Source organism: Rhinatrema bivittatum, chromosome 15, assembly GCF_901001135.1.
Source record: "Rhinatrema bivittatum chromosome 15, aRhiBiv1.1, whole genome shotgun sequence".
NCBI lineage: Eukaryota > Metazoa > Chordata > Amphibia > Gymnophiona > Rhinatrematidae > Rhinatrema > Rhinatrema bivittatum.
The window spans coordinates 68110068-68134526 of record NC_042629.1 but is presented as its reverse complement, the minus strand read 5'-3'; the positions used below and the strand labels follow the sequence as shown (position 1 = coordinate 68134526).

Below are 24459 nucleotides of genomic sequence, written 5' to 3'. Positions count from 1 at the left end.
AAAACTGCTGCACATCCAAGTAAGTACAGCACGTCAAAAAGAACCAACAAAACTAATCGGTGCTTTCAGTCATTATAAAATGTACTTAGAAATTTAATGGTGAGGAAATTAACATTTTAAAACATTAAGCTCCCTATTCATATCCTTCACCTGCTTCCACTGTGCCTAGACTAATTTTGTTTTTAGAATTTCTGAGCCATGCGCTTCTCTCCCCTTCACTCCAGCAGCAGGGCTCCAACCTCTTCATATTTCACTACTGCTTTGATGTCAAACTTAGAAAAAACAAATCTCCATACATGGAAAAAAGATACTGGATAAAAAATAGGGTGTATTTACTGTATTAGAAGATTTCATCAGCAATGCGTGAATAGTTTAAAAGTGCATCACAGACCTAAAATATACTTGCAAGATTTGATTTAGAGTCAATCTAAGCTCAGAGTAGAAACATCCAAATAAATTGAGTGTGCCTGCCAGTAACATCTATAAAATGCTCTTGTGATGCACACTTCTAGGAAAGAAAAAAACTCCTCCAGAAGAAGATTTAATGTTAACAAAAGGTTTCTTGTAATGGAATTTACTTCCAGATTCCCCACTGTTTTCAGCAGGCTCCTATTTAAAAAGGACAAGTAAAGGCTGCTGGATTTACAATTTATTTTTCTTTTTTTTTTTTTAGAGTTTTATTTTAAAACCAGCAGATTAAACAGTGAAAAAAAATGAATTAAAAACCCTAGCACAATCAAGGGCCCTTGTGTCCATTGAAAAGAAACTTTACAGATCCAGGAATAATGCAGAAAAAAATGCCTCGCTCTGTGGAAAGGATGAGTGGCTCACAGAAAACTCTCTCCCAGGTGGAAGCAGAGAGAAAATGGTAGTGGAATTGAACTAAACTGGAGAATCCTCCACTGTAAGTGTAAAAATCAGATAATCAAGAAGAGTCTGTGGTATTGCAATAGATAAAAAAAAAAAAAAAAAAGATGATTTGACAGATGAGAGGCCTTACTGTCCTATGGCAGATCTCTATCCAAATGAACACTAAATCCGCATGGGCACAACAGAGTTCCCTCTGCCAACTCCCAGGCTAGAGCCAACACGTAGGTCATGCATCCACCTGTGGGGGCACTTATTGCTTGCACAGCAGGCCTGGAAGAAACCCTCCGGTCACATGAGCGCGCCAGACAAAATGCAAGAATACCCTTTACTTTTATACACAGAAATACTTTTATTCATCATAAAAGGAAACGTGTAAAAAATAAAATAAGCAGGTAAAAAATATTCTGACATTCAGAAAGATTTCCGTTATTCAAGTTTTTAAACAAAGAATCACATGCACTCATACCAGACACATGGTAAAGATTATATTAGCAAAAACAAATCTGTGAGCAGCATCACTAATAAAAGTCTTTACTATAGGTGCTGCTACTTACATTTATAGATTTGTACTAATTCAACCTTTTTTGTGCAATTAGGTTTTTGGGTTGTTTTTTTTTGACAAATCACAATAATTCTTTCATGTTCTGTGCTCCCAGAGAGAAAGGTAACATTCTGGGGGGACGACGTAGGATTTGCTCACTTCCCCAGAAAGAAAAGCCATCAGTGTGTCCTCTGGTGCTCCCGCCTCTTCAGTTGTTTGTTCACCTTTATCTTCCCAGCTCCCGAAATTTCGAAGCTGTAGGCGGAGGTTACATACGGCGCCTCTCCTTTAATCCCAGGCTTGGACGTGCCAAGGAAAGAGGGGGTGAAGAGAGAATAAAGGAAAACGTACAAAAATCCCAGCCCTTCAGCAAGGGTAGTCAATTATTTGTAACACGAATATATAAAAAAAAAAAAAAAATGGTAGACAAGACTTTATCAAAGCACAAATGTCATGTGGGGAGCAATGGGAAAAAAACCCCATAAAATAGCAAATGCTTTTGATTTCCACTTTGGCAAGCAAAAAAAAAAAAAAAAAAAAAAAAAGGTTTTCTTACCTGATTTTTGAAGATGCTGTGTGGAATAGTGATGCTCCCAACCAGTAAGCAATTAACTAGTCTTAGCTTTTCTGGTGCCACCGGGGTCAGTATGTGGTACATCTTTTTCTCCATGTCAATCCCTCGAACAATTCCTGAAAGAGTATACGCCATGCTCAGGAAACACACAAAAAAATAAATAAAATTAAAAGGACCACTGCAAGCAACAAAAAAAAACCCTGAAATAACTGAAGCTTGACAGCACTTCTCATAGCTACTTTTGCATGTGGCTTAGAGTCCAGCTGTGGGCACCGACTGGCTGCTAAGAGAGGATCTCAGGAGATGTGTGCCAACACTGAAATATACCAAGTTTTATCATCTAGAAAGATCGTACACCATCGAAAGAAGCTGCGGTAGCCACTTTATACCATCAAAACCAAGCAGCAATGGAAAGTCTCAAAAAAAAAAAAACAACAAAAAAAAAACACAAAACCTCTCTCTCTCTCCAGGGCCCAGATTAGAGGCCAAAACGTGCAAAATAGCCAGCAAGTGCATTTCTTTGGACGGTTCTGAATAGATGCACCTTTTCCCCGGCTCTGCATTTCCTGCAACTTGAGAAAATTCCAGAGAAAGAGCCATGGAAGCAAAAATAAGCCCCCTGCTGTGAAGCTCCTGAATCTGAAGTCCCAAAGTGTTTTGGTGGACAAAATGTTGCTCTCTACATCTAAATAGTTGCAAGACACAAAAGCCTTGGAGGGGTGGAATGGGGATTTAATACCTTTTACCCTTTTCTTAAATCTGGCCCCTGTGGATGCAGAAGAGTTCTTCGTGTGACATGCAAGCTACAAAACACCTCTACCACCACTCCTCGATTTTCCTGTGTTTTAAGTCCCCAGATAGCACCAGAAAGCAGGTACAGGCTCCGTATCGTTCAATAAATAAAGTTTGCTGAAATCTGTTGCGTGTGTTAGGAACTCCTTGAGACTGCAAAAGCTGTGGTTGTTGACATTTAGAACAGAACAGGTAATGACATTGGCTCTAACCAGACATAGCTCAGACTCACCAAATCCCAAACAATCACAGACCGGAGTCTGTGTGAGTAAAATTGGTCTCTCCAGCTGATATCTGAAGTCCTCCAGTATCCTGCAGAGACCCACCCAGCTGGCATTTACGGTGTACATGATGTGGGTGGGAGCAACATCCGAGTGAATGGTCCATAGTGCAACAGCATTGAAAGGCACCTGAAAACACAAAAAAAAAAAAATTGTGCTTTTTTCATGCTTCGTTCAGAAACAAAGTTATTCATTTGGTTTGTCTCCAAAAGTGTAATATTGTTTTGTAGGACAGAACTTATCAAAGCTAACCTGACCACTGTTAACCAGAGGTAAGAGAAACCCAGGAAACGTGAGCAAGAAAATGCTAGGGTTAAGCAGCTTCTCTGCAAGACAGGGTACTGAAAGTGACAGAATGGGTTTACAAAGTTCAATAAGTCAGCATGAGTTACAGCACAACACACCAGAGAACAGAAGATTTAAGGTGAATTCTAGCCTGCAAAAGTTCCCAATTGTAATCCTCTCTGGGAGTTATTCAAAAGCACTGAAGACCTGCCACTAACACAAGAAAATTCGGTATCTCCTAAGCTGTGCGTTAATTCTGCACTAAAATTCAGTGCAGTTTCTTAAAGCATGCGCTAAAAAAAAATGTAACTCATAATGTAGTAAGCTAATGCATCAAGAATTTAAAAAGCATGCTAACCTGAAAATGTGTGCAGAAGACACTTAGCATGCATAACATTTCTGCACAGTAATTCTGTGTGCACGAATAGATCTTCTGCACATAAAGTATGATTTATGCACACACAACACCCAGAAAATATGCTTTATGTGCAGAAAAGTGTATTTGTACACAAAGTATAAATTCAGAGTACAGTACTCCATACCATGAATTCCAGATCTGAGCAGAACTTACATTTCTGGTGTTCAGAAACCATAGCTAAGCCTCTGTGCCTCTCTGCATCACTTCATTAACATGGCAGGAGCAGTAATATGTGCACTCAGTTTAATGCAGGTCTGTGCACAGCTTTTCTGCATGCAGAACTCCTTGCTGAACCAGGAGTAAAGATTACACACCTTCGCAGGTAAAACTGTGCACAACACACTGCACGTTACCACATTGGAGCCTGAAGTAGTAAGGCCAGAGTGTCTTGTGCATTCAATGGCAAAAAGAAACACTTTGGCTGCCTGAACAGCCTGAAATAAAAAGCATTCTCTGTATGCAACTCCCATCTCCCTCACCTGGTAGGGTATTAAACTGTGAATAGGAATTAACTGCTCCAGTTCCACGGGCTGCATCTTACTAAGATAGCTCAAAGTTGCCAAATCCCTCAGAATGCTGCTATGACAGCGCCTGAAAGAAAGAACGGTGACAGGGGGGAAAAAAAAAAAAAAAAAGTCAGTGCAACTCCTGATGAAAAATAAAACAGGAAAAGTTACTCAAGCTGTGCCTCCAAGGCACACAGAGCAAAGCTCCAGAACTCAAATTTGCAGCAGAGGATTGGAATTTGAAAGCCTAGAAAAATTCAGCATACACTGTTCCCATTTTTTTCTTAAGGCTACAAAAGTTGGCGGGGGGGACGGGAACTTTTGCAAACATGTCCAATTTTTCCACTTGTAACCTGGGTGGCAAGGGAGGGGGGGGAAGAAGAGAACCAGGATTTTTCTGTCCCCCCGTCCCCCCCAGTGCACCTACGCATCTCTAGTTAGGACACTAAATAAATCCCAGACTCTCTTTTTCAGTTTTGTTTTCCTTTTCACACCACAGCCACAAGTTACTTTGTTTTTCTAAGTAGTGAATTTGGTGCTTGTGAAGGGAGCTGAAGTCTCCTCTACACACAGGCGTGCAAGCAGCTCAGCTCCCAGGTGCTCCAAAGGGACGCTGGTTTCAGCCACATCCGCAAGTCACCACGTGTTAAGCTCGTGCTGGATTAGCAGCCTGACCAGTTTTAAAGCAGTTACCTTCTATGTAAGTCAGTTGACTGTCAAAAATCATTAACGTGCCACTCGTTTATTTAATTTCTGGTGATAAAGTAGCGTGTGGGGTCCTGACAGCTCCTATCTGGTCCTCTGCCAGCATCATGAAACGAAGTTAAATTCAGGGACTGCTTATAATTAAAAAAAAAAAAAAAAAAGCTTCCGATCGCTCCTTTGAAGCAGGAATATAGCACCCGAAGGGCGAACACTGCTTTAAGAATATCCTTCTAAGTCCGTGTTTTAATTTAAAGAGGTGCCAAAAAAAAAAAAAGTTATAAAATGTTGTAAAAACTAAAGGGCTGACACCCCAAGACACGCATTGAAAACCTGGGCGCCCGTTTTCCCTAACGCACACCCAGCCAAATCCCCTGGGCACCCGATGCAGTATTTAAATGAGGGGGGGGGCTGCGTAAAAAAAAAAAAACACAAAAAAGGCTCGCTAGGGGAGAATTGTGCATCCCTAACGCTCAAACGTATCGGGCGCCCACAACTGCAACAGACGCTCAATATGAGCGCCCATTTTTATCCCTCTTCTTCTGGTCGATTTTGCAGAGGTCGCAGAAGACGCCCCTTGCTACGGGCGTCTAAACTGTACGTCCAGAAGAATTTTTTTTTTTTTTTAATTAAGCCAATATACATTTTTTTTTCAACACCTCAAGCAGTAAATTTAAGGGTCACAATGATACTAAGTAAGAGGAACCATAGAGGACGGTATTTTTTTTTTTTTTAATTTCCCCTGAGCCCTGGACTGTATATGCCACCTCTAGGACGCGAGATAAGTTTGCCATGTTAAAAAGTGTGCATTGGGCACCCAGCAATTTTCTGCATTGGGGATAATAGCTAACAACTCCATCTACACGGAATTTACACGCGAGGAGCACCACTGGATGTGCATTTGTTTGGGTCCGCGTTTTGGACGCGCTAATCTCCTTATTGCATCGGCTGCTATCTAGCGTTTCCAAAACTCGCATAAACCTGTGCGCTAGGCTCGGCACACTTTATTGCCTGGACCCCTTAAGTGCCATAAGAATAGAGGGGACAAAAAAAAAAAAAAAAAAAGCCAAGCACAGAGCCAAAAACAGGCCACTGAGACCAAGCAACCTACAACTGCATCAGAAATATCAAAGACATGGTGGATTATGGAAACTCAGACCATCACAGCCCTTCCAAAATGGGTTTCTTACCTCAAAAGGCTTATTAGTGGAAGAGGAAGCTGCTCTGCCACTCAAGAAAATCATTGTAAGAAAACAGAATCAAGTTGCAATGTGTTAACACATTTATAAAAAGGTGCTTTGAAACAAGTTCTAAAATAGTAAAAAAAAAAAAAAAAAAGAAAGAAAATAAAAATCCACACAAATGCCAATACACTGGATTTTTTTTTTCCCTGTAAGGAAGAGAGGAAAGCAATGCTGAAATGCTGCTTTAATGAAATCCAGGTGCATGTCAGAATCAGAAAAGCTCTCGCTGCACCACTCAGGCATCATGACTGCTTAATCAGCAGCAACTGAAGGAAAAAAAATATCTTCAAAGGGATTCATACATAATTGCTCACTTCTTTGACTGTCTCAGAAGAGAAACTTTATTTATATTATAGTTGTTGATCTAGGTGCCAGTCCTTCAGTGCTTTATCTTGAACACAGGAAGCATGATCTGGCGGTATGTGATGTGTTTAAAGTGCCTTACGTGAACGATTGAACAAGTGCTAAGGCTGCCAGAACCAATGCTAAAGTAGGTAAGAGGGAATATGTTAGAAGTCCAGGCAAACATGGAGCTGGGTCTGCCCGACAGGGCTGCACCTTCTGTAAGAACTCACAGCCCCAGCGGAAATGCAAGTCCTCCCTCCGCCAGCTCAAGCAAGGGGACCTAGGAGGCTAGATGTTCAGACAGTCCTGCTAGCATTTTAAGTTATTACAGGAAGGGGAGGTGGGAGCATATTAAGTGGGGGATCTTGTATGCTCATCTGCACGAGATAAGAGAACAAAGGAAGATGACAAACTCTCCTAGATAAGGAGCGATATCCGACAGGCCCTCACATTCTCTCTCTGGCAGCTGGGATATATTTGGGAATATGGACAGGAATAATTGCGCATGCAGATGGACTGAGACTTTGTCATCTATGTTACTATATTTTCATGTTTCATCCTACTAACCATTGCACAGATGTATACATAAATTACATGTAGGTTCTCTTAGAAGTCCATTTAATATAACAGAAAATCACTGACCAAATCACTGGAGCCTTCAACTTACACACTGCCAGGATCCCCTACTCCCCGAAAGTTAGACTGAACGCAGAGAAGCTTATGTCCTGTAGACATCTGAAAACGAAGACCGTCTTTTCCTTCCTCCTGCTGCTCTGGATCCTGTGCTCCCATCAGCCCCAGGCTCTTGTGCTTCACCTGCAATTTGCCTTTGGTATGCAAACCAGTGGCAGACTGAACGTATTCTGGGGTGAGGGGTGCCAGGTCTTCCACGTCTTTAACAGAAAGCTGAACAATGTGACTAGGTGATAGCAGTCGGATTATATCTATCAGGAGCATCAGTCCAAAACCTGAGGAAAAGATATAAAAAAGACAGCATACACACATCAGTGCAGCCAATGACTGCTACACCACAGCAAAAAGGACCCTACACAAGATCAAAACAAAGTGCTACACTACAAGTTGCTAACTGTGTATTAGAGCAAAATAATCTCCCGCGCACACACAGTCCCCTCAATCTTACAAGGCTTTCTAGCCACCTTTGTATTTAAAATTATGCTGCAAAAAAAAGATACCTTGTACAGCAACTTATCCCCAACTCAATGACAGCTGTCAATACAACAGAGGGAGGTGGCATGAAAGGACCTAACCAGCTGGGTCATTAGAGGAAAAAAAAATCCTAATAAGAACTGAGCAAAGAGTAGAAATCTAATCAGAAAATCTACAGAACTGTTTGTGCCACCTTGAGAAATCCCAAGTCTACATTTGTTCGTTTTCTTTTGTAACCCCCTGCATGCTCTGAAAAATAACCATTGCGCATACCTTTCACCCATCCCATGGTATTTACTACAAGCGGTGCCTCTCTCTTGCAGAAACACAACATGTATTTCACAGTCTCGATGTATCGCTCCAAGTCATGCTCACAGGAGGTCTCCCCGTAATAAACCATTTTATGGGGCTCTCTCTGGTGAGTGAAGGGTGGACCTGAAAATTAAACAAAGGCCAGAGAACGGCTTGCAGTAATATGGGTGAAGGCAAGAAAATACATTAAAGATACAGCATGGGATAAACACAAGATGCAAACTGCAAAGAAGGAAAGCTGAAGTTCGTTAGGGTCTACATGGGCCCTACAGTCTGTAGCTGTCACATTCTCTAAGTCACAACACACTCATTGGACAAAACATAAAAATGCCCTCAGAAAAGTGATCAAACCCAGTGACGAAGTGACTATTGCGCTAGATCTGGATACCACCCTTCCTTAGACATAGTCCAACCCAAAGATGGAAGTTCAATACCAATAAGACATAAAAGTACTGCATTAGAAATACAATAAGCATTCACAGTTTGGGGTATAACTCCAGCCTTGGTGGGAGGGGTAGGTCTGAAAGAGCTATTTCCCCGACAAGCCGAACAAAAATAACTTTTAACACTCATTAATCCACCCTATTTTGGAAGCTCACTCTCTTATTTCAGCTGCTGTGTTTCTCCAACCCTTCTCTCTAGTGCAGACTTCCTCAATGATTACTAGCAATGGCAACACGTTTAAAGAAATCATGAATACAATTGGAAGTATCCCATGCCTAGGGGATGGTCTATCCCATCCCCTAGGCATGGGATAGAAGAAAGCTTCAACAGATCAGGCCCACTAAGCCCATGTGAGATAAAACCCTGTACTCCCATTAGGTCTCCAGGTTCACTGCAGAACATTTCTATTGGAAAGCATAGCAACGTAACATACTGTTGAACAGTGGGGTTATGTTTGTGTTAAAAATAATTAAAAAACAAAACAAAAATACATAACTACTTAGTAATGATGGCAGAAAAGGGGCAAATGGTCCATCCAGTCTGCCCAGCAAGCTTATGGTAGTAACTGCCGCTCCGTGCATTATCCCTAAGCCTTGTGATTATCCATTAAAAGAAACAAAAACACAAAAAAAACACACCCCACTGCCAGCAATGTTTTTATTGGGTGATGAGCCTTCTTGAAAATTCAGACAGTGCTGCTTGATGAGCTTTGCTTATGGACTAGGCAGTAGAAGCAGTCCTGTTCCTTAGCCCTTATCCCTGTGTATCAGTACTGCAGACAAACGATGGCCGTCATTTGAATCCAATTTCCCTTTTTTCACACCCTGCAGAGAGCAATGTTGCAATTTCGTCACAAGCATAGGAAAAATTGGTTACCACCTGCTAATTTTTGTTCCTGTAATGCCACGCATCAGTCCAGACTCCTGGGTTTTGCAGCTCTGCCAGCAGATGGAGGCTGAGAAAAGTTTTACTGGCACTGCTACACAATCCCGTGTGCCACCTGCAGTTCCTCAGTATAGACCTGTACCCAAGCACAAAAATAAAACACTCAACAAGTCTGTATTTAATATCATGAACAACTGAATTTCCTACCAAAAAACTGAACTGAGAGGATGACTCTCCACCTCCACCCTTCGAGCGGGTTCTGGACTGATCCAAGGTACTACAGGAACAAAAAATTAGCAGGTAAGAACCAATTTTCCTTTCCCTGTATGTACCCAGATCAGTCCAGACTCCTGGAATGTACCAAAGCACCTTATTTAGGGTGGGACCTGGAGAGTCCTGCTCGCAAGACACTCTCGCCAAAAGACAGAGACTCCGGATCCCCCACATCCAAGTGGGACTGGAATCACTGCTCCTAGCTTCCGCAACCGGTCCAGACTCTCCTGAACCACCAGTTGTTTGTCTATAGGACAGCAAGGGGAAACCAGAAACAAATCCCGGACGGACTGAAAAAGTTCCAATCGGTAGCAGTCTCTTACTATACTGAGGACCCACTGATCCTCCGTAATCTTGGTCCACTCCTCGTAAAACCACGCCAAGCGACCTCCTACGAAAGGAACAATGGGGTGGACCAGCCTCGACTCATTGTGAAGATTTACTCCAGAAGGGCCTCCTACCTCCCTGAAAGGACTGACCCCCCCCAAGACTGGCCACAGAGCGAAACTTGCCTCTGCGGACCGGCCACTGCTCTTGCTGGTCAAGTTCTTTTAGCATCCTGAAAACGGGAACGGGTCTGAAAAAATCTCTTGCCCTTAGGTTTATCCTCAGGCAGCTTGTGAACTTCGTTCTCGCCCAGACTGTTTATCAATTCCTCCAGGGTCTCCCCAAACAAGACGCAACCCTTGAAAGGCAAAGAGCCTTGCCGAGACTTCGATGACACATCCACCGACCAATTACACAACCACAATAACCTCCTGGATGACACGGCCGACACCACAACCCTAGAGGAGCTTCTTGCCAGATCATACAGAGCATCAGCGACATAAGCCACAGCCGCTTCTGAATTCTCAGCTTTAACTGGCTCTTCAACGGGTCTAGCCTTAGCATCTTGCAGGTGCTGCACAAAACTGGAACAAATGGTAGTCCTTAAACTTAAAGCCGACACGTCAAAAAAATCACCTTAAGCTGCACCTCCAGCTTCCAATCCTGAACATCCTTCAGCACCGCGGACCCCGCGACCGGAATGAATGTCTTCTTGGTAACAGTCGAAACAGCTGCATCAATCTTGGGAAGGGAAAACAGGTCTAACATCTGCTCAGGCGTTGGAGTCCCCCACTCTCGATCCACCAGCTTCTTGACTGACATAGGCAAGGCTTTCGCCGGGCCCTGCAGGCCATCCAGGACAGGATCAGCTCCTTCAATATCAGAGTCCTCCTGCGGGACCGTGCCCCCCCCCGAGTTCCTCCAAAAACCTTGAGGGATCAACGGCCCAAGCTCCTCCTTACAAAATAGGCAGACCACCTACGGTTCATCCTCCTCCAGATCCTCCCCAGATCCGTACCAACTGCCTCCGGGGTCACCTGGCAGGCTCTCAAAATGGCTGCCGCTTCTGCGCCAATCGGGAACGGGGTCCTCCAACCGGTGCTCAGCCTGCGGCACTGGAGGAACCACAATGGGCTGCAATCTCCTTTTTTTCACAGCCCCCGAATTATCAGACAACCCCTTACCGCCGGCGGAGCAAGAGAGGCAATGGCTGATGCGATTAAGGTGCGAGCCACACATCATCTGTAAAGGATGGCGGGGAACTCATCTGTCCTGAAACAGCTGCAGACGCCGAAAACAGCCCCAAGAAAGAGGCAGGAAGTCTGCTTGCTCTAAGCAGCTTCTCACACTTTTTTTTTTTAAACTTTATTCAAGGGTTGGAACACAGAGCTGTCCAGCAGAACAAAAAACAAAAAACATTAAAAAAAAAAAAAAAAAAAAAAAAAAAAGACAGCCCAAAACCAGCTATGGTGAACCAAAAGCCACTAGAAAAGCCTCATGAAGGGGAGGGATCTGGACCACCAGATTTACACCCCATGGAAACAGGATCAAGCATACAAAAGTATCACTGACCCCCAGCTCGTCCACCTCAACCAAAAGGGGTGGCCCCACCAGGAAGCATCACCCTCTGGGTAGAAGGCTCGTACTCAAACCCAAAGAGAAGAAACATTTTGGTCTCCTGGCTGCAAAACCACAGGTTTTGCACCATCCACCATCTGCTGGAGACAGAGAAATACTGAGGGACTGCAGGTGGCACCAGGGATTATGTAGCAGTACCAGTAAAACTTCTGTCTCCATCTGCTGGCAGGGATGCAAACCCCAGGAGTCTGGACTGATCTGGATATGTTCAGGGACCAAGGCATGTTGGTTAAGTGTAATAATCCCCAAGCCTTCTGGTAAGAATAGTAAGTGCACTCCGTGCAGGTTACCCCCTTGCTTATCAGTACCCGAGCCCGTAAGAGTCAGGGCCATCAGTGGCTGGCTGAATCCAATTCCCCTTTTCCCCCCCTACTGAAGCAGAGAGCAATCTTGCCATTGCATTAAAAGTATCAAGGCTTACTGGTTAAGGATAGTAATCTCCATGCCTTCTGCTAAGGGTAGTAACCGCTGCACCAGCAAGTTACCCCCCCCCCCCCCCAGCACGGTTATCTCATTTCCTTCCTCTTGCCTTTAGAGATCCAGTGTTCATCCCATGCTCCTTTGAATTCTTTGACTGTTTTTGTATTCACCACCTCCTCCAGAAGGGCATTGCAGGAATCCATCATCCTCTCTGAGAAGAAATATTTCTCTACGTTGATTGGAGTCACCCCGCCCTGGAGTTTCATTTCGTGATCCCTAGTTCTACTGATTCCTTTCCAACAGAAAAGGTCTGACGTTCATCCGTCATTAAAAACTTTTTAGGTATCTGAAGGTCTGTATCATATCTCCCCCCCCCCCCTGTGCTTCCTCTCTTCCAGGGGGTACATATTCAGATCCTTCAGCCTCATAGCTCTTCCGATACAGACCAAAATGGTGTGGGATTGCCCTTCTCTGGCCTGCCTCTATCCCAACTCTAACTAAACAGAATCTCAGCCTACCAAATAGACACGAGATAAGCACTACAACAGTACCAGTAATGGTCAGCCAATCTTACCAGATGAATAAATGTCTTAACAGAAATACAATTGTGAAGACTAGGAGGTAAAACAAAATTACATACCAAGAAGTGGCTCTGTAATGTTAAAGAATGAGATACAGCCAGGTGGCGTAAACTCCGTCTGTCCTAGATCAAATTCCAGGTACTCGACACAAGGAATTCTGAAACACAAAGCAAAGTCTTAAGAGAGGCGGCGAGCAGACGGAGATTTCATTTTCTCGCTTAAAGCTTCATGAGCAAGAGCCTCACTTCAGCTTAAAACACACATTTTATTTCAAACCGTGCTTGATTTCATAGTTATTTACTTTTACTTACTGATTCAGCAAGACATTAATAAGATATCTATTAAATGCTGACTTTCCAACATTCCTTGGTCCGCATACCAAGATAACCGGGTAACCATCATTCTCTTCTAGAAAACACAAAAACGTTGAAGGTAACTTTTACAAATTTTCAAACTAATGAAGTTTTGGGGTTTATGATGACTAATTTCTTCTTTTCATCTAAAATGAGCCCCCTTTAATTTTTTATTTAAGACTTTCAAGCAATAAACACAACGGAATTTATGTGATATATGTATCATATCAAATACAAAATAATCCGTAATGAACTCCAACATACAGATCTCTGCACACACAAAGCATGCTGCCACCCTGAAAGCTTCTGCACCACCCAAACGCCAGCAAGTCCAAGCATCTCTTCCTGTTTGCTCCGATTACTCTGCTTCACTTTTCGGCAGGACAGACTAAGAGCAGCTTGCCCAAAAGACAAATGAGGTTTTGGCCTTTGAAGGGAAGGGTTATCCACATTTTTCATGGCTGAATACAGTTTATACCTCTTTGGTGAATTTATTTCTGTGCTTTAAATACTACCTCTTCAATACAAATAAAAAGGTATTCAGTTTTGCTACGACCACAAGCTGCAGAACCGGAAGCACTGGAAAAGCCAGTGACCTACTGATCACTGAGCATGTGCCAGGGACAGGAACCTGTCAGCAGCTTGACCTGGCACAGAGAGATTATTTTGTTCTTAAGCACCATCTAGTGGTTGGGATAAGAAGCTTAAGGCTAGCTTCCTAAAGCCCTTGTTACTGAACAGCCCTGCAGGGAAGGGGATAGCCAGACCGAAAGGGAATTAGCCAACAGGAAAAAGGACTCGAAGTCACAAAGGAAAAGCCACCACCTCCATTAAAAAGCAGAATATGTACAACATTAGTACGACAAGAGTGATTAATAGGCTCTATCAATGTTCAAGCTGCAAAGAAATGCAAACATATTCCAAAGTAAGCAAAAAAATCGGCCAAAAACGTAGGCCTACTCCTCTTTATTCAGATAATGCATACTTTAAACATCAAAACAAATCTGAATAATTTACCTAGTTCTGCTAATTTATCAAAGCACAGACTTGAAACCTACTCTAAGTGCAACGCCTCAAAAAAAAAAAAAAATAATCCAATTATGCTTTTTACCACCTTTTCTCATGCAAAGGTTTTTAGCCATGCTGCATCAGGACTATGCTGTTCCTGTACATTGCATAACTGGATGTTATACAGCTCCTAAACACCACACACAGAGTTCACATTTATTTTTTTCTCCTGGCAGGTTCCTCCTGATCCTTTGGGCTTCACGGTCAGTCAGAACCAGGGCTAGGACGCAGCAGCATGAGTTCATTGGCAACTCATTTCCCCCTATTTTAAACACCTTCCCAACTCACTCATCTCAACAGCAGTCCTCGGCCCATAGGCCATGCAACAGGGCTCTCTCCGAAATCAGCCAGAGGCATTAAATCTGGCCTCTGAGTGTCACCACAGCACTCCCCCAGGGGCTATGAATGCTGCCTTTGTAGCAACCCCAGCCAACCCCGAGAATGAAGACCCAAGTTTAATAAAGCTTAATAGCACAATATACCCTGTGTGGTGTGCTGCCAATCTGTGCCATTGGGCATTCGCCGTTATCCTTCCCAAATGGCCATGACGACAACCAATGTTCTAACATCACGTGATTAATCCAAGCCACTCACCCACACAGGCTTGGACCAATTCTTCTGTAGCTAAAATGCTGCTTTCTGACATAACATGGCCACAGTCTGCCTGAAGCTGCTCGATGCCGATGGCCTTCAGAGCTGGGTCCCGTGGCACCACACAGTAATGCCTTTCTTTCTGTACAAGAGGAGAATACAGCTGTAGTAAGAATGGTTTTATTCACCGCCCAGCCTGCATCATAGCTGAACCATTCCCACATTTTACATAGTGTGCAGCACTTCAAAATAGCAAAAAACCTTTCACTCCAACCTTTACCACAGTATCCTTCGTTTCAGTATTCATTTAGCATCGACAACAGAGCAGAAAGGAAACCACTTGAAAAGAGCTTCTTCTCGTGCATATAAACCATTTTCTACACATTTATTTCTCCATGCACATATGCGTGTGCATGCTTTCGTTCCTGATATATTAGCATACCATTAGCTTATCACATCAGGAGTCTTAAGTTAGCTTGTGCGTTAAGAAACAGCACTGAATTTCAGCACACAGGCTTTTTTTTTATTGTATTATTTTATTTTAATCAGCCCCTACACTAGTAACCTTAGGGAGACAACTATTACCAGATTAAAAAAAAAAAAAAGTTGTCATATTTGTCTTCTAAAATCATAAAGGCACGATCCTCAGAAATCAGTAAGAATTTTACAATGTTCCAATTCCAACCTAAAGGAAAATTAGTTTTTTACCTGATAATTTTCATTCCTGTATTACCACGGATCAGTCCAGACTGCTGGGGTTTGCCTCCCCCCCTCTAGCAGATAGAGACAGATGTTTTAAAAACAAAACTCCACCTTATATAGGAGAGCGCCACCTACAGTCCACCAGTATTTTGTAATGACAAAGCAAGATAGCTCCCATAAGATATCATAACTATATACACTAACTCCTGAACAAGAAAAGGAAACGTTACCACCGGGTCACTGAACCCCAGTAAAACCGGAACCTATAGAACCACACAGGCAAGAAGGAACAGGAAAAATTTAAAAATCTGCAGAAATGAATGGCAAGGCAAGCGGACTCTCCCCCTCTTGAACCATTCTGACAGGGCGGGCATCTGGACTGATCCGTGGTACTACAGGAACGAAAATTAATCAGGTAAGAAACTAATTTTCCTTTCCCTGTATGTACCCGGATCAGTCCAGACTGCTGGGATGTACCAGAGCTGTATCTATCCGAGGTGGGATCCAGAGAGGCCCGCACGTAGCACACCACCTCCGAATCCTCCACATCCAATCGGTAATGCCGCGTGAAAGTATGCAGCGACTTTCACGTTGCCGCCCTACAGATCTCCTGTGGAGACACGAAATGAGACTCCGCCCAGGACCCTGCCTGCGACCTAGTAGAATGAGCCCGGAGGCCAACTGGAAGAACTCGGCCCTTGAGCAAATAAGAGGAGCTGATAGTCTCTTTCATCCAACGAGCAATGGTAGCTTTTGAAGCCATGTGACCCCGTCGAGGACCTTTCCAGAGCACAGAGATGGTCCGACATGCAAAACTCATTGGTGACTCTACGAAGTGCTCTACGAACATCCAGTTTCCGCAAATCGCGGGACAGAGGAGCCGAACGGTCCAGATCCCCAAAGGCTGGAAGCTCCACCAACTGACTGACATGAAAAGATACCACCTTCGACAGAAAAGAAGGAACCATTTGGATGGAAACGCCCGAATCGGAGATCCTCAAGAAAGGTTCCCGGCAAGAAAGAGCTTGGAGTTCTGACACCTGCCGAGCTGAAGTGTTAGAGATGAGAAAAATCACCTTCAATGTAAGATTCTTCAGAGTTGTCCTCCTTAAAGGCTCAAAAGGCACCTCACATAAGGCTGTAAGTACCAAATTCAGACTCCAAGAAGGACAAGGCTGGCGAAACGGAGGACGTAAATGCTTAGCTGCCCAAAGGAACCGCGCCACGTCAGGATGCACCGCCAAAGTTCCGCCCTGACCGTCCTGCGCAAACCACCAAGGGCTGCTACCTGTACACATAAAGAACTGCATGATAAGCCCATGGACAGCCCCTTTTGCAGAACATACAAAATATTGGATACTGAAGCCCGGGTCGGTGAAACATCTCAAGACACCAGGCCTCCAAAACCTTCCAAACCCGAACGTACGCAAGATTAGTGGATGTTTTGCGCAAACGGAGAAGAGTAGTCACTACCGCAGGAGAATAACCCTTGCCACTTAGGTGGCGCTGCTCAAAAGCCATGCCGCTAGACAGAAGTGATCTGCTTCTTCCAAACAAACGGGTCCTTGGTGAAGCAAATCCAGGATTCCTAGAAACCTAATGGGACCCGGCATCGCAAGATTGAGGAGGTCTGCGAACCAAGGATGTCTCGGCCATTCCGGTGCCACCAGAATCACCGATTAACAGCCAGGGTGGAAACGCGTACAGAAGAATGTCTATGGGCCAGGGTTGAGCCAGAGCATCTACTCTGTTTTCAGGGGGCCACAGCTGAGGAGATGATTGAGAAGGAAAGGACCCCCCCCCCCCATGGTTGTCACAGTAGCAGAGCGGAACGAGGGCAAAATGGCTTCTGCTCCCACGCTTAAAGGAAAAGGATCCTGTGCTGAGTATCCCCTGCTGCCAGCGAGGGAACCCCCGGGAGCCTGCTTTTATTAATATTTCTAGCCGTCCCTGCACCGGAGGAACCCTCTCTCCCCGGTAAACATTGAGAACACAAGTTCTGGTGGAAGAGCCGCGCGCGGGCCGAGCCGCATGCACAACTCGCGGCCAACCGCAGCATCGGGGAAGGAAGGGAGAGAAAAAAACAGCTGAAAAAAATTCAAACTTAAACCCCCCCCAGGCCAAAAACGTGGCGAAAACCCCTCCCACGATAAGAGCAAAGGAGGGAGAGCCTGCCCGATCGAAAATGAAAGTAAAGAAGAAAGTACCTCAGAAACTTTTTTTTTTTTTTAAAGTGAAAACAGCCTACCATGCTCCAAATGCTGATCTTTAGGGTGGATATAGCCGGACTCCCCGGTATTGCACCCACGCTGCCTTAATTAATAGTTAGGGTCCTCAACCCCCGTCGGCAGCTGCCTCTGACCAGCAGGGGACGGCCCTCTCAGAGCCTAACAACCCTCTGGGAGGCGGACCACAGGAAATGCTAGGATTATTATTTTTTTTGTTTTAAATAAATTTAAAGAGACAAACTCTGAAATTATAAAAATACATAGAAAACTTACTATCTAAAACTAATCTAACCCAAAATAAAGACTTTGACCAGACTGTAGGTTCTGCACCTCCACCATCTGCTAGAGACAGAGAAATACTGGCGGACTGTAGGTGGCACTCTCTAATATAAGGCGGAGCTTTGTTTTTAAAATATCTGTCTCTGCTAGAGAGGGGGCAAAACCCAGCAGTCTGGACTGATCCAGGTACATACAGGGAACTTTATTTAAAATGTGCACATTGCACCCTTACCTATTTTGTCTTAAGAAAAAAGGCAGAAGAGTCACATACATTAAAACCCCTTAAAAAAAAAAAAGCATAAGGAATATCAGTGACTTTTCAAAGCAGCTAGAGGATAAGGCAAACTTTGCTAATTTTCTTTGAAAGTAAAATTTTAAAAGCAACATTTTAGGGGGTAGGCTCAAGAATGTCAGGAAATGGTAGTGGATGCTTAGAATATTCTCCTGGAGGTGGTGGGAAAAACAAAATCCAACAGGAGCGAGAAAAAAAAAAACAAAAAAAAAAACAGGATTCTAGCAGCCAGAGGACAGTAATGAAGCACTGGAGTTACCTGCACAGAGTGACGATTCAGCCCAAAATATCAGCAAGGTGATTGCACCGTACTTCCAAATGCAGCACTGCAATGACCTGCACGGAGCTGCTGTTACAACCTTCAACAGAAGGTATGGGGTAACGTGCACAGAGAAACAGTTACAACCCTAAACACCTTGCTGGCCAGTTTGGTCTTTTATCGGCAGGCTTATGTTACTATACGAGCGTGTACCTGTTTAGTAGCAAAAATACTGGCGTAGTCTTGATGGCTGAGGATGAAGCTGGTGATCCAATCCTCCAGACTGGTCAGCAGAACAATGGAACATTCAGGCGAGAACTTCTTCATCAGAGTGCGCCTGCTAACTGCAAGATAAGGGCATAGAGTTAGCTACTGTACCATTGCAACCGACATAGTCGTCTTCTTGGTAACAGCCGACACCACTCTATCCACCTTAGGAAGGGAAGAGAGACCCAGAGTCTACTTGGGCAAAGGAAAAAGCTTTGCCATTGCCCTTCCGACTCTCAAGCTGGTTGTCGGGAGCAGATCACTCCTGATCCACCAAATTCCTCACTGACTTATAAGGGAAGGCTCTTGCTGGACCCCCGAAGTCCATCCAGGACCAGATCCATCCCCTCTTCCGAGTCTTCCTGCAGAACCTTCACTCCCAGTTCCTCAAGAACTCCCGACAAGCAATCGGAGCAAAGGCCGACATGATTCAGGCATACATGGGCCAAGCCGCAAGTGCGGCAAACTGAGCCATGCACCATACTGCCCCGCAGGAAAAAACACCTCTCAACGCACCCCCAAACCACCGACAGAACTAACATGGTAACCGCATCACAAATTCCCCAGCCACTCAGACCATAAAGGCAAGAAGCTGTCAGGTTCACCTGCTCAGAATCCCTTTTATTGTCATCGTGTCCCCCCCCACCCCCAATAAACTTTACCAGACCTACCGACAAGGATGAAACACAGATTCCCATAAAGGGAATTTCAATACACACTACATATAGCTTATAATATTTTGAATCATGTATCTGAACAACTTCGGCACCCTCTGTTTAAAGTAAAATCTATTTCAAATTTATTCATGTGCCTATTTGTAAACTGTTGTGATGGTATATCACTAAACGATGGTATAGAAAAGTTTTTAAATAAACAAACAGCTACAAGCCAAATTCAAAAAAGGGCAAAAAAAAAAAAGCCCAACTTCCCTAAGCCAGCAGCTGCCTCAACAGCCTCATGAAGGGGAGAGATCCAGACCACCAGATTTACACCCCAGAGAGTGATGGCGCGAGCATACAAGGGTCACCAGCTCGTCCAACACCCCCTGGGAGGAAGGCACATAAGATCAAACAAGTCTCCTGACTGCAGGTTTTGTATCATCTACCGAAGAGAGAGATACTGAGGAACTGCAGGCGGCACACGTGATTATGTAGCGGTGTCAGTAAAACTCTCTCTGATCCATCTGCTGGCAGGGATGCACAACCCAGGACTCTGGGCTGATCTGGGGGCGTACAGGGAACTAGCTGTTTTTTACTTTATAAAAATAAAAGTTATTGTCTGACCTTTGAGTCCAATATATTTGGTACTTTTCTAGACAAAACGGGATCTGGGAAAAGAAGACTTCAGAGGAGGGGTAAAATGATATGGGATGAAGGAGGACAGAGGCACAGAGAGGGAGGATAGAATGAGGATTCAGGGAGAATTAGAAAAAGGAGAGGGGGAAGGGAAGAATCAAGAGTGAGGAGAGGAGGAAGGATCAGGGATAGGGAGAAAGAGGGAGGGAGGACTAGGAATGGAGATGAGGAGGAGGGACAGTTGAGATGGGGTAGAAAAGGAAGGAAATCACAGGAGCACCCCCTCCCCCTCTCTTTCCTTTATCTTCCCTTCCAAAGCCCGTTTGATCCCCTCACACCCAATACTCCCTCCAAACCCATTAAGCTTACCAAGGCACCCTATTCGTCCCTCAAGCCAAAACCTCGCTAAGTAATAGGGCACTATCCACTGCAGGTCCTACCCACTGGAACACCCACGAGAACTCAGACAAGACTCCTGCCAGACTTCGTTCAAGAAAAAACTGAAAACATGGCTATTCAGTCTTGCATATCCTTGAAGGCCCACAATGTACTACCCACGACAACTTTAATTGGTTCTATTTGTTATCAATTCACCGTCCCAGTATTCCTTCTCAATCCAGACAATCATTCCCCGGATTTTGTTTTAACATTAATGGCACATTTACTCAAATTCGCTATTAGAATTGTCACCAAAGGCTTCTAAATGTTTAAATGTTCCTCGTTTTTTTTTATGTAATGCTCGCAAGCACTATTATATTGTTCCATGTAATGCTACTAGGCAAGTTGAATTGTTTTACTGTAAACCGGTTTGATTTGCATCCAATGCAAGAAGATCGGTATATAAAAAAACCAAAAATAAATAAATGAAGTGCAACTACCTAACATTTGCTTTCCCATTCCTGTAACAGCCCCATGTTACAACTGCAGCTCCTTGCCTGCCTCACACCCATCAGCTTTCCCTGCACTGCCAAATCAGGCCTTTGCTTTCCTCCTTCCTCCCCCCACCACTTTCAACTCTTCCACTTGCTAGCTTCCCTAAACTGCTGCAACTTCTCTGGCTCCTTGTACCTCTCAACAACTTTGGTCCTTGTGGTGCATGCACTTCTGAGCCGGTCTCTCTCTCATGCCAGAATAGCACAGGAAAATGGGCATTACAAGACTCAAATGCAGAAAGTCACGCAGAGCCAATCAAGTGGCAGCAGCAATGCAGGAAACCGGCAAGCAGAAGAGCTGACAACATGAGTGGTGGTTGCATCCGAAAAACATCAATTCAGAAGCAACATTGCATATCAGGACAGTCCCATGAAAATTACTTTCCTGTGACTTTGATTCCCACACGATCCCTGGCCCCCCCTTGGAACCCCTCACTCACCCTCTCCTGTGGTGAACAAGGAGTGGCCTTGCAGGACCTCGGGCACATCCTCCTCATCCCCTGCCGGAGCATCACAATTCAAAGCACGACAATCAGGCCATTAGGGGAGGCGGAAAAGGAAGATGCACCCAGGCACTGTATGTAAAGCCACCATCTTCTTCCTCCTGTTTTGACAGAGGGCAGGGTAAGTGAAGGGATGGCTGGGGTGCACTATAGAGGGAGAAGACAGTGCCATCCCATTGCCACCAATGCTTTTCTTCCAGAGAGGGTCCCTGGTATCCTGCCGCAATTTGGCCAGGACTGGCCGTGGCAAGGGCAGAATTTTACAGCCCTTACCATGGCCACAAAAAAATCGCAGGCCCAGGGAATAGTTAATGCCTCAGTTAATGTGGAATTTGCAGGGAGAAGCGCTGATCTGTGCATCACTTTTTGTGCGATAAACTCCTTGTCACACTGGAACTACAGTTCTACACAAAAAAGTGTACCCAGAACCACCCAAACTTGTGTATACAGCCTAGCACACCTTATCAGATTGCAGCCCAATCTGTACCTGAGGCAGCAGAGGGTAGTGTGACTTACCCAAGTCACAAGTAGCGTCAGCAGTATTCAAACCCTGGCTTCCCCAGTTCTCAGCCTGCTGCTCTAACCACTCCTTTGTACAGCCCCTTAAGACTGATGAAAAGGTGCTATAAAATTGATTGAAATACATAAATAAATTTCTCTTACCCAGTGGTAGATAATGTTTAAGGATAGCCCTGGCCTCCATCCTTGTGTTCTTTTTTTTTTTGTCAGGCTGTTTGTGACTCATGGCTTCGATTGTCAGTGCAGAGTGAGTGTGAGGAGAAAATAAACTATATTCTGGTTGACCTTGGCTTATAATGAAGCCAAACACTTCCACACACCCATACAGGCAGATCATCTGACATTTCCCAGTGAAGGTCAATTTCTGGAATAAAGTTTTTTAAAAAGAGAGTTATTCTTTCCAGACAAAAGTAATATCTAATAGAACACTAAACAAAAGGGAAATAAATATGAAAGGTTATAAACTATACATACTTCATAGACTTGCTCCATGCTCTCTCTGATACTGTCATTTTGGATAAAACTTATAAAACATGAATCACAAGGCAGACCTATGGCGCTTTTACAGCCCTTGGGAGGGACAGTCCCCACCATCGCATAATAAGTGATAAGCAGCCAGATTTAGGTCCATTTTGCAGGGTTCAGGAGGGAGCCTGGTGCATGGTCCCCAGCCCATGATTGTGGCTACAATGACTGGATTAAAGTAAACTGGAGGAAGATTAAAAAATAGGAAAAAAAAATTCTCAGTATAGCTGCAACTGAAAACTCATGGCACCCCATCAAGGGTATCTCTTACACGGCAGCAGCATGAGAGGTTTGATTTGATATTGCTAATTGTCACATACTGTACCACAACTTTAAAAAAAATAGTTGTATCCATTTTGGAGAGGAACAAATAGAAATGTATTGCAGAAGCTCCTACAGACGTTTGAGAAAAATATGCAACATAAAACTTACTACCCTAACAAGAATATCTGCTGTAATTAAGATCTGATAACATGTTAAAAAACAAAAAAAACTGGAAAGGTACAACCCTGTTTCAATGAAAGATACTAATATTTTATACACCTAAATATAGGTCTTTATAAATTGCAGAGCCAAGTTACCTAATTTAAGTACTGCCCATTAAGAAGAGCAATCACTCAGGAAACCTGCATCGCTGCAAAACTAACCAGATAAGTTTCCTCTCCCCAGTCTCAAGCCTCATCGCGCTCACTGCCCCACAAAAGGCAGACCTAAAGGACTCGCGTTTCAAGCATCTAGGCTGAGCCGGTCCTGACTTTACCCCACGGCATTACTAGACCCGAGTTCCCAGTCCCCGAAGCAAGGCAGGACTACAACTCCCTGCCTGCACTGGGGCAAACCCCGGCCTGGCTCCCTTCCCCAGTAACACGGAGGCGGCGTGACTGACCTGTGCCGGAGTTAGGAGCAGCACCGCGCCCCCCTTGGGGCACTGCAGGGCGGTCAAGAGCGGGCTCCCGTCGCTGCTCTCCACCTCCTCCTCCACCACCACCACCTCTTCCTCCTCCTCCTCAGCCGCGCTCGCCCCGTTCGTTGCCAGGGACTCGGCGTAGCCGCGCCACGACTCCCACTCCGCGTCCGGCGCCGAAGTGCGCCGCCTGCGCTGCTTGCACAGAAGCGCCGCGGCCGCCACCGCCCGCTCCCGGAGCCGCGCTACCCGGTACGGGACCGGCCGGAGCCGCGGCCTGGCCCGAAACGAGCGCGACTTCATCTTCCCCCGCTCCCGTTCAAGGGAGCAGCAACAACAGCAGCCGCTCTCGCGATATTTGCCACCACAGGACCTTGGAAGTCTCACGAGAACGAGAGCCACACCTCCCCTTCCAATTCCCACCTCCCTGCGGCAATGTGGTGGGAGGCAGGAAGTCTCGCGAGAACCGGAGTTGCATTCTCTGAACGTTGCATTAAAGCCCTTTGGTGGGCGACCCGCAGTGCACTGTGGGCTGGCGGGTATCACTCGAAACAGCAGTGCCATTTAGATAAGGTTTTCAGGCTCATGCTGAGCCAGTCCTGCTTATGCAGCATTACATGGGGCATGAGGTTATCCCTGACAGAGAGAAATTAAAGCTTCCCTACGTGAGGGGAAAACAGGACTGGCGCAGGCAAGCCTGCCCTACTCACAGCAGGGATACAAGCAATCCGTGGCGCAAGTTTAAATTAAGGGCCCCCAAGTGACAATTTCGGAAAAAGGATAGGGAGTCCACCTTAGAAAATCCTACAGCAGCTGCTGGTAGATCCCTTTCTGTAGGGCTGCTTGGGTGGAAATTACGCCATTGTCTACAAGCCATTACTCTTAAGGAATGCGTTATTAAATTGCCTCCCCACCTGCTTTCCATGTGGACACTCTCCTTTATTTTTTCAGTCACAACTTTGGCAGCCTTTCATTATACTACTGTTGCTAATACTACTTATTATGTGTATAGTGCTACAAAACCTATGCATACCTGCATCCTTGGCCTCTACTAGTAACCCTAGCCCAAATGGATCAAAATATAAACCTTCTGCTTTTTGGATATGCTGTTTCCTCTTTTGAACTTATTTCTAGGAT

At 44.7% G+C, this 24459-nt stretch overlaps 1 protein-coding gene across 2 annotated transcripts; it reads right to left on the bottom strand.

Moving 5' to 3' along the window:
- Positions 1-1410: 1410 nt before the first annotated feature.
- On the bottom strand, positions 1411-23696 carry NOL9 (nucleolar protein 9). Of its 2 annotated transcripts, XM_029578665.1 has the most exons (12): positions 23305-23696; positions 22038-22257; positions 18591-18721; positions 14621-14759; positions 12917-13013; positions 12665-12762; positions 7999-8160; positions 7226-7526; positions 4241-4352; positions 3010-3187; positions 1968-2101; positions 1411-1710 (listed from the first exon to the last, which is right to left on the bottom strand). In XM_029578665.1, exons 1-12 carry the CDS (start codon positions 23623-23625, stop codon positions 1591-1593), a joined length of 2013 nt encoding a protein of 670 aa, XP_029434525.1. In that variant the 5' UTR covers positions 23626-23696; the 3' UTR covers positions 1411-1590. The 2 variants fall into 2 exon arrangements, with proteins under 2 accessions (XP_029434525.1, XP_029434526.1); XM_029578666.1 differs by lacking the exons at positions 12665-12762; positions 12917-13013.
- Positions 23697-24459: the final 763 nt, after the last annotated feature.